Below are 13,830 nucleotides of genomic sequence, written 5' to 3' on the forward strand. Positions count from 1 at the left end.
AAAAAGTTCGAACGCAAATCCAATAGGTGGCAGCAGAACTCCTATTTTTGACGGCATGTCATTCATCACAGTGTTGCTGCACCTCCACGGAAGTAGCCACTAAATAACTGAACTGTTGTGCTCATGGAAAAAAGAGCGATTGTAAGTGGGTATCCCTCTGAAGTTTAGCAATACACATCCCCAGCTTGATAGGTAGGTGGAGTAACTAAAGTAATGTGATATCTACATTTTGAGCGGTTTATGCTATGCTAACTAGTTATCACCAGGTCTGACATTAGTTATTTACAAATCAAGTTAAATTTCTAGGAAGGCCAAGCCCAGCTAGTTAGCTAGCTAACTCGTTAGCTACCTGTCAGAATAGCTAGCTAGCAAGGTACAGTAGATAGCTAACATGTTTAATGTTTCTACATTCTAGTATCTACCTGGCTGCTTGACATGATCTACTTTTAGAAAATATGTAGCTAGTTACTAAAGTGTCAGTATGTAAGGTACAATCAGAATGTTTAACTTGTGTAGTTGTGGGTGTGTGTATCTAATGAGACGTGTTGTGGAGGTGTGTGTACCCTATCATAATAACTCCTGTACACACCTCAGATAAAAGTCAGAAGAAGTGTATGAGAAAGTGAGATAGAATTGACTGTAAACTTAATGGTTATTGAGAACAGCCTTAACAGGTGCAACCTAACCTATTGATTAACTCTGATCATAAGCTCTAATTTAGCTATCTTTTTTTCCAGGGAGGTTATGACACATTGTCCATCTGTGTCCCAAAGTGACAGGAGCCATGAAGCTTCGGCTGCACTTTGTGATGGACCCCATGGGCTGGTTCTGCACCAGTATGGTTTTCGCCATCTGGCTCTACAACTCCTTCTTCGTCCCCAAGTTGGTGCTACTGCCCCATTTCTATGAGGGGAATATCCCTTGGGCCTTGGTTGTCAGTGAGTATTAATCCCACAGACCAGGTGTTTAGTTAGGTCTGCTTCATCAATGACTTCTGCTGTAGTCATCCTGTACCTCTCCTCCTAGGTTACTACTTTGTATCAGCCCTCTGTATGGGTGCACTTTTTAGAGCTTCTACAGCCGATCCTGGCCGACTCCCACCCGACCCCCAAATCCCTCACTCAGGTAATTTGACATTCCACAGCCTCTGTCACAAATACTGATATATAATATAAACTGGGTGTACAAAACATTGGGAACACCTTCTCTGTCCATGACACAGACTGGCCAGGTGAAAGTGATGATCCCTCATTGATGTCCTCCTCAATCAGTGTAGATGAAGGGGAGAAGACAGGTTAAAGAAGGATTTTAAAGGCTTGAGGCAATTGAGACATGGATTGTGTGTGTGCCATTGAAAGGGTGAATTGGCAAGGCAAATTATTGTGTCTTTGAATGGGGTATGGTAGTAGGTGCAATAACTTTATGTTTTAGGACTGCAAAGCTGCTGGGTTTCCTGTGTGTATCAAGAATGGCCCACCACCCAAAGGACATCTGGGGACGGGGGGTGTAACTCAATATTAGGAAGACGTCCTTACTGTTTTGTATACTCGGGGAAAAGGTCCACTTATATGAGGTTTGTTGCCTGGGTCATGGCAAAAGTATAGATTTTGACATGGTTACTTTGTTTCAGAGCGAGAGCAGTGGGAAATGTGTACCAAGTGCAACACGAGGAGACCAAAAAGGTCCCACCACTGCAGTCGTTGTGGCCATTGTGTACGTAGAATGGACCACCACTGTCCATGGTAAGGCTTAAGAAACTTCTATCACTCCCATAGGACATTCAGCTAAACAAGACAGCTCGTTCTGGGTGGGACATTTAGAATTTTATGTTGCATTTAAAGAGCTGGCGGGGATATTGTCAGGGTGTCTTTTACTGAACCGGCCAAGAGAGGGGGACAACTGCACAGTTGTTAGCGCTACCTCTCTTCTCTAGCAGCACCCCCAGGATTGCCACATATTTAAAAAAATTGATAGACAGTTCATTGAATGGTTTAGGCCTTATATATCTGTTTATCTTCTTGGGAAAATGTGCTTGATATTTGCCTAGCTTGTAACCTAGGCATTTGAGCAGTCCTGTAAAATGTATTTTTCTCCCTCTTGTCTCCTGGCAGGATCAATAATTGTGTAGGGGAGGACAACCACTGGCTCTTCTTGCAACTCTGTTTTTACACACAGGTCCTCAGTTTGTTCACCCTGGCTCTAGACTTCTGCCAGTTCTATTATTTCCAGCCCTTGACCACATTGGACCAGGTAAAGTCAAGAATGAAAAGTGAGCGCTTTAACGCTAAACTAGAAAGAACATTACGTGACAGCTTGGTTTCATGATTATAATTTTTTTGTAATAGCAATCACAAGGAAGAATTTCATCATCAACGATTTGGATGACTTTCTAATTCAATTCAAGATTTTCCATATTTCCTTGGAAAGTGTGTAATCAAGCTCTTACAGATAACTGCCTGCCAGACCCCTAAAGCCACTCTCCCTTCTATGCCTTGATGATTAACATTTTAATAGAGATGTACATGTACACATTTGCAGCTAAAAGCTGAATTGCAGCATACACAGGCCTACGTAGGCAAATAAATAATACATAAGCAAATAAATAAAACATATTTACTGGTATTTCAGATTTCATAAAAGCTTTTTCACAGTTAAGCAGCATTGAGCAGTCTCACAAAGTAGGACAGGCATAGGGCTGTAGTAATATGTGTCAGTGAGAGTAGGGAAGGTCCCGTTTGACTGGACCGGGTAGATATGCAACAGAAATGGCCTCGTCTCAGACAACCATGTGCTGTTTTCTTGGGATTATGCAAGCTTCTGAGCAAAGAATATGCAGCGATGAGACTCGCAAGGTTTGTAAGCCCATGTCTTTACATGCAGAGTAGGAGGTGTAGATAGGCAGTACGCTGAATGTGTGAAAGGAATATGGGAGTATGTCCATGGTGCTGTCAAGTTGACTTTGGCTTCTTCTGGTTGTACTCTCACAGGAGGCATTCATGGCACGTCATGAGCTCGCCCTGATACGCGTGTCTGCGATCATGGGTCTGGTGATGATGGGAGGCATGAGCAGCCTCTTCTATACTCAGATGGCTGGCATCCTGACAGTGAGTCAAATCTCTCTCCTGCTTATGTGGATCTCCATTCGCTTTTGCAGAAGCAGCAGCTACTCTTCCTACTGTCTCTTGTTGGAGATTGTGGTCAGAAAATTGTAGTCAAGTAAATATCAACGTATTTGTTACGTAATCCAAGTAGCATGTTATGCACTGTTTACACTGCCAATTTCATGCAACCTAGTTCTGTTCTAATTCCGACGTATGCCAATCTGCCTCAATTCCATTCCCTGGGTATGCTACTCAATCCAGATTCTTAGCTATTGTTACTGGAGTAGTGGGAATATTAGGATGTGTTTGTGAACTTTACCGTGTCCTTGACTGTCGTGACTCTTTACCAGATGAGCCCTCGCCTTTAACCTCTGTGAGTGGATTGACAGGATGTAATGCACCAGCACCAAGGTGTAATAGACTTAACAGCTTACATGTGAGCCCAGCTGCGTAAAACCGTCTTATCTGGACTGCTAAGTCTTTATTTCTATTACTGTCCCTCTGGGTAAACATGGGTCCTTCTCGTAGCCACACAGACCTTTTCTACTTGATGACATTAAGGGATTGGGGCCTGGAAGGCCTAGTTAGTTTCGTACTTGTCTTGTTGCACAGACCCATGAACAAGCTTAGTAACAGATTTGGTGATTGGCCAAATCCCTACACGTCCAGGTCTCAATGTATGGGTGCATGCCACCAGAAGCCATAGGTTATTTTCAGACAACAAATCCTAGGGTAAGGAAGGGAATTGCAGGCTGTTGATCAGTTGTTTGTTGTTCACAGAGAAAAACAACCTTTCAGGAATATGTTAAGATGATAACAGCATGTTAACAATTGACAATAACTATGGATAGTCATGTGCTAGTTAGGCTATTTTCTTGTTGATTAAACACGTAGAAATGTCCTTTTCAGAAAACAACTTAATTTGGAAACCTGGGCCTCACAGCACGGGTGGGCGGGTGCATTAATGTCTCCTAATTAGCATGTGGTGTGTTATCTGTTTGGTGTCGCGCTTTGTGTGTAAGGAGTCCATTTGAGGAGATTTACCTGGCTAATTAGTACACATGCAAATATATATTCCAGGACAGTCTGTGATCATGCAAACTACATTTTAGTAATTTTAGCGGACACTCTTATCCAGAGCGACTTACAGGAGCAATTAGTGTTAAGTTCCTTGTTCAAGGGCACATCGGCAGATTTTTCACCTAGTCGGCTCTGGGATTTGAATCAGCAACCTTTTGGTCACTGGCCCAACGCTCTTAGCCACCCTACTCAAGGATGTGAAATCTATCCATGTTTAAACTATGTTCCTCTTGTGTTACGTCTAACAGGACACCACCACCATTGAGAAAATGTCTCACTTCTCAAATGAAATGTAAGTAGCATAGGTTTGTTCCTTTGTGCTGCCTTTGATACAAGGGACAAGAAAATAATTTGCCGGGCTCTGTGGACAGCCTCTTCAGGTTCCGATTTTACTTATCTGATTGGACACAATTTGTCCAGCTAGTTGACAAGTCATTGCAGTACCATTAAGTTGAATTTGGTGTTCCACAAGATTCAGTGTTGGTACCTCTGTTTTTCCATTTTGGGCCCATTCAGACTTGAGATCTGTGCGCACACCTGTGCACATTATTTTCTCTTTCACAGAGTCGGGTCTGGTGGTGGGTCAAAGAAATCCTGGCAGCGGACTCTGGCCGAGGTGTTTGGCACTACCTGGAAAATCCTGTGGTTCATCCCGTTGAGGAGCAGGCAACCACTGACCTTTCCCCACCACTTCCGCAGTCACGTGTAGATAAGTGGAGCTCTGTCCCACTTCAGTCCAGACGGCAGGCTGCCATCTCCGACAGAGAATACTCTATGCACACTCAGCGCCCCCCCACCTGCCTTCGCCTCCCTGTTTTGTGCCACCTAAGCTGATTAGTAGTATTGGTTGGCCAGTGGATACCTTTTCGTCTTTTCCTATAGGAATCACATTGAAAGTGCTTGAACTGAGTCACAAACTCCTCGACAGTCGAAAGACATTTGACCAAGTGCAACCTAATGCCCTCCCTTGTACTTAGAAGTTGATATCAAGTGGTGGACATATTGGTTTGTGGATTGCTATAAGAAAGAGTAGTTTCATGATTGAGCTGCATTCCATAATGATATTGTAAAAGAGTTCCTTTGCTTGACTTTTTTATCCATATTTTTTAAAGAATGTGTTATGATGCTCCTACCAAAAAGAAGTGCCACTAGTAACACCTGATTTGAACAATGTTATAATGCCTAGTACAGAAGGCAAACTTAAAGTTGCCATGAAACGCATTATGTGTCGCATCTTTGATAGTTGCTCCATAAACCTTTTTATGAAGGGTTTGAAGGAGAATTTACTCACCTGGCTCAATAAAGTTATAATATGGTTCTACTATTAATATATTATGCACTGAAACACAAGTTTTAGTGTACCACAGATCAGGGTTGCAACTTCCACTGGGGACGGGGGGGGCATACCACCCCCGACACATTCTGAAGTTGCATTTCCCCCCCCATTTTATAATTGGAATATGATACAAAACGAGGGAACGGTGGGTTTTAGGACCGTGCGATGCCTCCGGGCGGTCGGGTTGGTTGTTTGGAGTGTTTATCAGACTTGATTAAAAAAATATATATAATAATAATAATGTCCCCCCCACTTCTAAAACCCAACGTTGTGCCCATGCCACAGATATATGGTAGAGACCGGCAATGAAGGAGACCGTTGCTTGCAACATGACTGTCTGTCATGCATCATTTTGCCATAAACTAGCATGACGCCTAATAATATCTATAATGTCAGCCTTATGACTGTGTTATGCAGGCCTTATGACTGTTACGCAGGCCTTATGACTGTGTTATGCAGGCCTTATGACAGGGTTCAAGTAAAGCGTTACCCAAATATCTTACTGTCAAAGTTGGTAGTTGACTTTCTTAGCCGTTGCAACTCAGTTGCACTGTTTGTTTCTGTAGTTCAGTTGGTAGAGCATGACACTTGCAATGCCAGGATAGTGAGTACAATTCCCAGGACACCTGTACGTAAAATGTATGCACACATAGTACCTTTGGATTAGGTGTCTGCTAAATGGTGTATATTTTATTTATTATATAGTACAAATAAATAGAAAAGTACAAATGTGTGCACTATTCACATACTGTACCTTACAAAATCGGTTGATAGAGAGCTAATTACGTATCGAGCTACAGGGCTTTAACAACCAACCATGACGTATTTTGCATCAACAGTGGTGACCGTGTCTTTATCTCCCACTTTCATTACCATCAATTAGACAGACATCACAGTCTTTGTTCATCCATTTAAAAAATGTTTTTGCTTGTTGCTTTTTCAAACCTCCACACTGCCTAAGGCCAAATGATTTAACCTTACCAATGACCACAGACTAAGACTAAAAATGTCACAACGTCACAATGAACCGTATCAACATTAATTTCAGGGTATAGCAAATAGTTGTATTTCTGTTTATTTGCTGTTGTACACTTGGTTGTAACATTGTTCATAAATCCTCCTCCTACTACTACTAAATATGCACTGATATACTGTACCTCTGTGCATTTCTTTGTACACATTCCACTTTATTTTTCTACTCAAGTTTTATTTTGTTATTATGTACATGTTTTAATGATGTTGAGTCGATTACTTTTGATCATTTAAAGGTATGATACTAACTTTGACTTTTCTGAACCTAGTGTGACTTAATTAACCCAGTCTTGAGAACCCAGCAAAAATGTGATTTAAATGTATCTGCATGTACAGCCCTTATGTTATCAGGGCTACAAGTAGAACGCAAAACAATTTGACATAAATAGTTGCATTCATGAGTTTTATTGACAATTGTCAAAAACCAACAAAAAAAAGTCAGCCAAAGCAAAAAGCTGTTAAAAATGAATTCATATGAACGCTGTTAAGTGCAGAAATGGTTTGCTCACTGGGAAATTAATATCCAACTCGTCAGTGACAACTCTTTGGAGTTTGATAGCAACTATGAGCTTGTTACAGTAGTATAGACACTATGTCCTGGTATTTCCTATGATCTTCTATGTAGAAGAACCCCTTAGCTTCTAACGACTTGTGTAGCATGTGGGCAACACAGAGCAAAATATTTTACACGTGCATGTTCGTAAAAGTTTCGGCTTTTCATAGGCAGCTTTCAATAGTTTTTATAGCTCAAATCATTTGTACTCATTTTTGCAAAAAGAACCGGTCCGTGCCCCCTCCGGTATCCGCCCTTGTCTCACAACACAGCTCTAGTCAGCCCCTGTTAATCACACAGACTAATGGGATCTACGGATGCGGAAGAAATAGATTAAACCAGTGGTGAACCCCAGAAGTCTGTAGCTCAAACACACTATGTTTAAAAGGGTCTAGTAGTCCAAAACGCCCCGGCATTACGGTGGGACTCATTAGGTTAACGGAGTCTCAGAACACTGTTTATGTTAGTATCTTATTGTTTTCATGTTAATTGTGAGTACAGCTGCAGTCAATTGTCTGTCATATTTGTAGTTTCCTTGATTGTTCTTAAATGGTAGTGGACACTGAATACTTTATTTTTTATAACAATATTGTCTTTAATTTTAATTTCCTGGTTGGTATTGTGTTGATTTGTATGATTTGTATACTTTTGCATACTTTCTTCATCATATAGGATGCATCATATATAGTATAAGGGGAATGTTAATGTTGCATTAATACAAAGTACATGTTTTTTGTTTACACTTGAAGTATCTGTCAATGCATCGCACATCACCAGTAGGAGTTCTACCAACAACTGTCTTGAACCATAGATGTATTTAAAAAAAATATTTGTTAACACTACATCAACCGTTGCTTACAGAATCACCAACCTACTTTGGCGTCTAACAAGGACCTTTTGTGAGGATCTGTATCCTCACTATGTCCCTCAGGGCTCAGTGCCGAGTCCCCTGCTGTTCTCCATGTACAGTGCCTTCAGAAAGTATCACACCCCTCGACTTTTTCTACATTTTGTTGTGGGATTCAAATTTATTTAATTGTCTTTTTTTTGTCAACGATCTACACAAAATACTCTGTCAAAGTGGGGGAGAAATTATACCATTTGTTAAAAATAAAAAGATATATAATAGAAAATAATAATAAAACTGTAATATTTTGCTTAGATAAGTATTCAACCCCCTGAGTCAATACATGTTAGAATCACCTTTGGCAGTGGTTACAGCTGTGAGTCTTTCTGGGTAAGTCTCGTAGAGCTTTCCACACCTTGATTCTACAACATTTGCCCATTTTATTATTTTCTGAATTCTTTAAGCTCTGTCAAATTAGTTATTGATCATTGCTTGACAACCATTTTCAGTTCTTGCCATAGATTTTCATGCAGATTTAAGTCAAAACTGTAACTCAGCCACTCAGGAACATTCACAGTTTTCTTGGTAAGCAACTCCAGAGTAGATTTGGGCTTGTGTTTTAGATTATAGTCCTGCAAAAAGGTGAATTCATCTCCCAGTGTCTGGTGGAAAGCAGACTGAACCAGGTTTTCCTCTAGGATTTTGCCTGTGCTTAGCTCCATCCCATTTATTTTTTATATTGAAAAACTCCCCAGTCCTTAACCATTACAAGCATACCCATAACATGATGCAGTCACCTTTATGCTTGAACATATGGATACTGGTTCTCAGTAATGTGTTGTATTGGATTTGCCCCAAACATAACACTTTGTATTCAGGACAAAAAGTGAATTGCTTTGCCAAATGTTTTGCACTGTTACTTTAGTGCCTTGTTAAAACATGATGCATGTTTTGGAATATGTTTTATTCTGTACGGGCTTCCTTCTTTTCACTCTGTCAATTAGTTTAATATTGTGACGTAACTACAATGTTGTTGATCCATCCTCATTTTTCTGCCATCATAGCCATTAAACTCTGTAACTGTTTTAAAGTCACCATTTGCCTCTTGGTGAAATCCCCTGCGGTTTCCTTCATCTCCGGCAACTGAGTTAGGAAGGACGCCTGTATCTTTGTAGTGACTGGGTGTATTGATACACCACCCAAAGTGTAATTAATAACTTCATCATGCTCAATGTCTGAATAATTATATATTTTTTTACCCATCTACCAAGACGTGCCCTTTGTGAGGCATTGGAAAACCTCACTGGTCTTTGTGGTTTAATCTGTGTTTGAAATGTACTTGCTCGTCTAAGGGAATTTACAGATAGGACCTTACAGATAATTATATGTGTGGTCTACAGAGATGAGGTAGTCAATGAAAAAAAATATAAAAAAATGTAACCACTTATTACACACAATGAGTCCATGCGTCTTATGTCCCTTGTTAAGCACATTTTTAGTCCTGAATGTATGTAGGCTTGCCATAACAAAGGGGTTGAATACTTATTGCCTGAAGACATTTCAGCTTTTTATTTTTAATTCATTTGTAAACATTTCAAGAAACAGAATTCCACTTTGACATTACGGGGTGTAGTGTGTAGGCCAGTGACACAACATCTAAATGTAATCCATTTGAAAACCAGACTGTAACAGAACAAAATGTGGGAAAATTAGGGGTGTGAATACTTTCTGAAGTCACTGTAGGGGCCAATTCTGACCCAACCCTCCCCCTAACTTAATCACTTGTGATGGTGTGTTGTCTTCTAGCACTATGTCATGTAATGTACCAGTACAGCTGTAATCATTGGCCTTCCTACTACTGCACTCCATTATGTGCCTTGATGTTGGGATTTTGCACTTTTTATTTTAGTAAGGAAATTGGCATTAACATTTGCCGTTGACATGGATCTACTTACAATGTTTTATTTGATTTTGTTGAACCTTTATTAGAATCAACTTTGAATAACTTGCTCTAGATAAGAGTACCTCTTGCTTAATGACTAAAATGTAGGACAAACTAGGAAGGAGAGTCCATGTTAAGTCTGTTGTAGTTTTAAATCTCATTTAATTGGCCTAGATGAGTCACGCAGGTTCAAAGATAAACGTTCTTATGTTCTTCTTGCTCTTATATTTAAAAAGAAAGCTGTAATATCTCACGGTTAGAGATTTCAGCTTGAAGGACCAAAGTTGTGCCGACTCGTACGTTTTGCTATTTGATTCTCATTCTCATTTTCTTTTTCGGTGTAATTAGGGAGAATGCATGTGTTGTGCATATAGCATTTATATATTCCTAACTGTTGTGTAATGATTTGGACTCTAACCGGACATCAAACCATAGACTTGGGGATGGATTAGAATTTATAGAGTCTTGAAGCTTAATAAGCTTTTGTCCCCAGGAGGTTGCAATAAGACAGTTAAATTCAATTCCATCTCAATTACTCTACTCAATGCTGATGTCTCCATACGAAACATAATATATATATATATATATATTTATTTAAAGGAAATGTCTCTAAGATGTTGATGGGCCCCTTATACGCCATTACAGTTTATTGCACTCATAATACATTTACTGAACAAAAATTTAAATGCAACAATTCCAACGATTTTACTGAGTTACAGTTCATATAAGGAAATCAGTCAATTGAAGTTAATTAATTAGGCCCTAATCTATGGATTTCACATGACTGGGCCGGGGCGCAGCCAAGGGTAAGCCTGGGAGGGTATAGGGCCACCCACTTGGGAGCCAGGCCCAACCAATCAGAATTAGTTTTCCCCACAAAAGGGCTTTATTACAGACAGAAATGCTCCTCAGTTTCATCAGCTGTCCAGTTGACTGGTCTCAGACAATCCCGCAGGTGAATAAGCCTGATGTGGAGATACAGGGCTCGCGTGGTTACACATGATCTGCGGTTGTGAGGCTGGTTGGACGTACTGCCAAATTCTTTAGAGAAATTAACATTCAGTTCTTTGGCAACAGCTCTGGTGGACATTCCCGCAGTCAGCATACCAATTGCACGCTCCCTGAAAACTTGAGACATCTTTGTGTTTTGTGACAAAACTGCACATTTTAGAGTGGCCTTTTATTATCAACATTTTTTTAAATGTATTGTTCAGTTCATATATCTTGGGAACATGTAAGGAGAGAAATAATGTGAAGTTAATGTACAAATGTTGAATATGAATTTATCTGGGTTATTATATATAAATTTTATTTGACCATATGTTTTAAACATGGGGAATATAAATGCTGCCAAGAGTTATCTTGTATTAAATAAATGGTGTAACAAAGTCCTGAAATGGGTTTTATTGTTGTTTCTTACGTGATCATTTCTGTACAGCAGGGGTGGTCGACTGCTCCTCCTGGAGAGCTACTGGGTGTGCAGGCTTTCACTCCAACCCTGCTAAAACACACCTGGTTCTACTAATCACTTACCCAATCAGGTGTTGGAATAGGGTTGGAGCAAAAGCCTGCACACCCAGAAACTTTGAGGAAGGATAAACTTAACAGACCTCTCGTCTTGGTCACACAATGTGTTTCCAGTCTCTGCTGGCGATAATGCCCTCTCCCTGCCATTAACCCCTATACGTTCAGTAAAACAGGCTGGCCATTAACCCCTGTACATTCAGTAGAACAGGCTGGCCATTAACCCCTGAACATTCAGTAGAACAGACTGGCCATTAACCCCTGTACATTCAGTAGAACAGACTGGCCATTAACCCCTGTACATCCAGTAGAACAGACTGGCCATTAACCCCTGTATGTTCAGTAGAACAGGCTGGCCATTAACCCCTGTATGTTCAGTAGAACAGGCTGGCCATTAACCCCTGTACATTCAGTAGAACAGGCTGGCCATTAACCCCTGTACATTCAGTAGAACAGGCTGGCCATTAACCCCTGTACATTCAGTAGAACAGGCTGGCCATTAACCCCTGTACATTCAGTAGAACAGGCTGGCCATTAACCCCTGTACATCCAGTAGAACAGACTGGCCATTAACCCCTGTATGTTCAGTAGAACAGGCTGGCCATTAACCCCTGTATGTTTAGTAGAACAGGCTGGCCATTAACACCTGTATGTTCAGTAGAACAGGCTGGCCATTAACCCCTGTACATTCAGTAGAACAGGCTGGCCATTAACCCCTGTACATTCAGTAGAACAGGCTGGCCATTAACCCCTGTACATTCAGTAGAACAGGCTGGCCATTAACCCCTGTACATTCAGTAGAACAGACTGGCCATTAACCCCTGTATGTTCAGTAGAACAGGCTGGCCATTAACCCCTGTATGTTCAGTAGAACAGGCTGGCCATTAACCCCTGTATGTTCAGTAGAACAGGCTGGCCACTAAACCCTGTATGTTTAGTAGAACAGGCTGGCCACTAACCCCTGTATGTTCAGTAGAGCATGCTGGCCATTAACCCCTGTATGTTCAGTAGAACAGGCTGGCCATTAACCCCTGTACGTTCAGTAGAACAGGCTGGCCATTAACCCCTGTACATTCAGTAGAACAGGCTGGCCATTAACCCCTGTACATTCAGTAGAACAGGCTGGTCATTAACTCCTGTACGTTCAGTAGAACAGGCTGGCCATTAACCCCTGTACGTTCAGAACAGGCTGGCCATTAACCCCTGTACGTTCAGAACAGGCTGGCCATTAACCCCTGTGCATTCAGTAAAACAGGCTGGCAATTAACCCCTGTACATTCAGTAGAACAGGCTGGCCATTAACCCCTGTACATTCAGTAGAACAGGCTGGCCATTAACCCCTGTACATTCAGTAGAACATTCTGGTCATTAACCCCTGTACATTCAGTAGAATAGGCTGGCCATTAACCCCTGTACATTCAGTAGAACAGGCTGGCCATTAACCCCTGTACATTCAGTAGAACATTCTGGCCATTAACCCCTGTACATTCAGTAGAACATTCTGGCCATTAACCCCTGTACATTCAATAGAACAGGCTGGCCATTAACCCCTGTACATTCCATCTCTTAATAAATGTCTACATCATTATGACCTTCCTGCTTATTTAAATGAAGTATACATAAAAATAGAGCATGTAATTCTCTATGGAGCTGTTATGTCACATTTATGTAGTGGTTATAGGTGTGTGATGTAGTTATGACTGACTATTCACTGTTTGGATGACTTCATATGTAAGATGACCATGGTGTAACTATGTTGTCCTGAAATTCAATAAAATAATATGTGGGTCCTCCTACATTGTCCATTGTCCCCCAGGTCCAAACAACTCATGGAAGTGTTCATAATGTGTGCATGATCCGTGAATTTAATTTATGCCACCATTGTTGTCTTCCAGATGATGTAAACTGGCAACATGTATGGCACACGTTCCTGCTAACTCTGATGACTTGTGCCTTTTGGTTGCCCCAAGCAAAGCTGACATTGAGGCAATTTCTGTCTTTTAAATGTACAAAGTTAAATGTTTCATACTTAGTGTATGGGTACTGTGGGGCTATTCTCTAATCCAGTGACATTACAATTACAATTTACCTTAATGTTTTATTTCTTCTGACTAAATCTTACCTTTTTGTTTATTTCTAAATGTTTGGTTTAGTTTAGGAAATAACAGGTGCAAACTTTGTACCTAGTGCAAAAATTTTTTAAAAGTCTGGGCCCAAGATAAGACTTTACATTTACGTCATTTAGCAGACACTCTTATCCAGAGTGATTTAGTGAGTCCATACATTTCTGTACTGGTCCCCCATGGGAATCAAACCCACAACCCTGGCGTTGCAAGAGCCATGCTCTACCGACTGAGCCACACGGGACCAGACAAATCCATTTGCGAATTAGTATTCAGATATTGACGTGGATTT

The 13,830-nt window shown here is 40.8% G+C and overlaps 1 protein-coding gene across 4 annotated transcripts; it reads left to right on the forward strand.

Moving 5' to 3' along the window:
* The first annotated feature begins 39 nt into the window (after positions 1–39).
* LOC124013810 (palmitoyltransferase ZDHHC21-like) lies at positions 40–7,844 on the forward strand. 4 transcript variants are annotated; one of them, XM_046328348.1, is made up of 8 exons: positions 40–141; positions 738–938; positions 1,027–1,125; positions 1,631–1,742; positions 2,112–2,250; positions 2,988–3,104; positions 4,430–4,473; positions 4,746–7,844. In XM_046328348.1, exons 2-8 carry the CDS (start codon positions 785–787, stop codon positions 4,888–4,890), a joined length of 810 nt encoding a protein of 269 aa, XP_046184304.1. In that variant the 5' UTR covers positions 40–141; positions 738–784; the 3' UTR covers positions 4,891–7,844. The 4 variants fall into 4 exon arrangements, with proteins under 4 accessions (XP_046184304.1, XP_046184303.1, XP_046184307.1 ...); XM_046328347.1 differs by having other exon boundaries at positions 63–192; XM_046328349.1 differs by having other exon boundaries at positions 81–192; positions 774–938.
* The last annotated feature ends 5,986 nt before the right edge of the window (positions 7,845–13,830 follow it).

The sequence above is a fragment of the Oncorhynchus gorbuscha genome, linkage group LG25 (genome assembly GCF_021184085.1).
Source record: "Oncorhynchus gorbuscha isolate QuinsamMale2020 ecotype Even-year linkage group LG25, OgorEven_v1.0, whole genome shotgun sequence".
Lineage (NCBI taxonomy): Eukaryota > Metazoa > Chordata > Actinopteri > Salmoniformes > Salmonidae > Oncorhynchus > Oncorhynchus gorbuscha.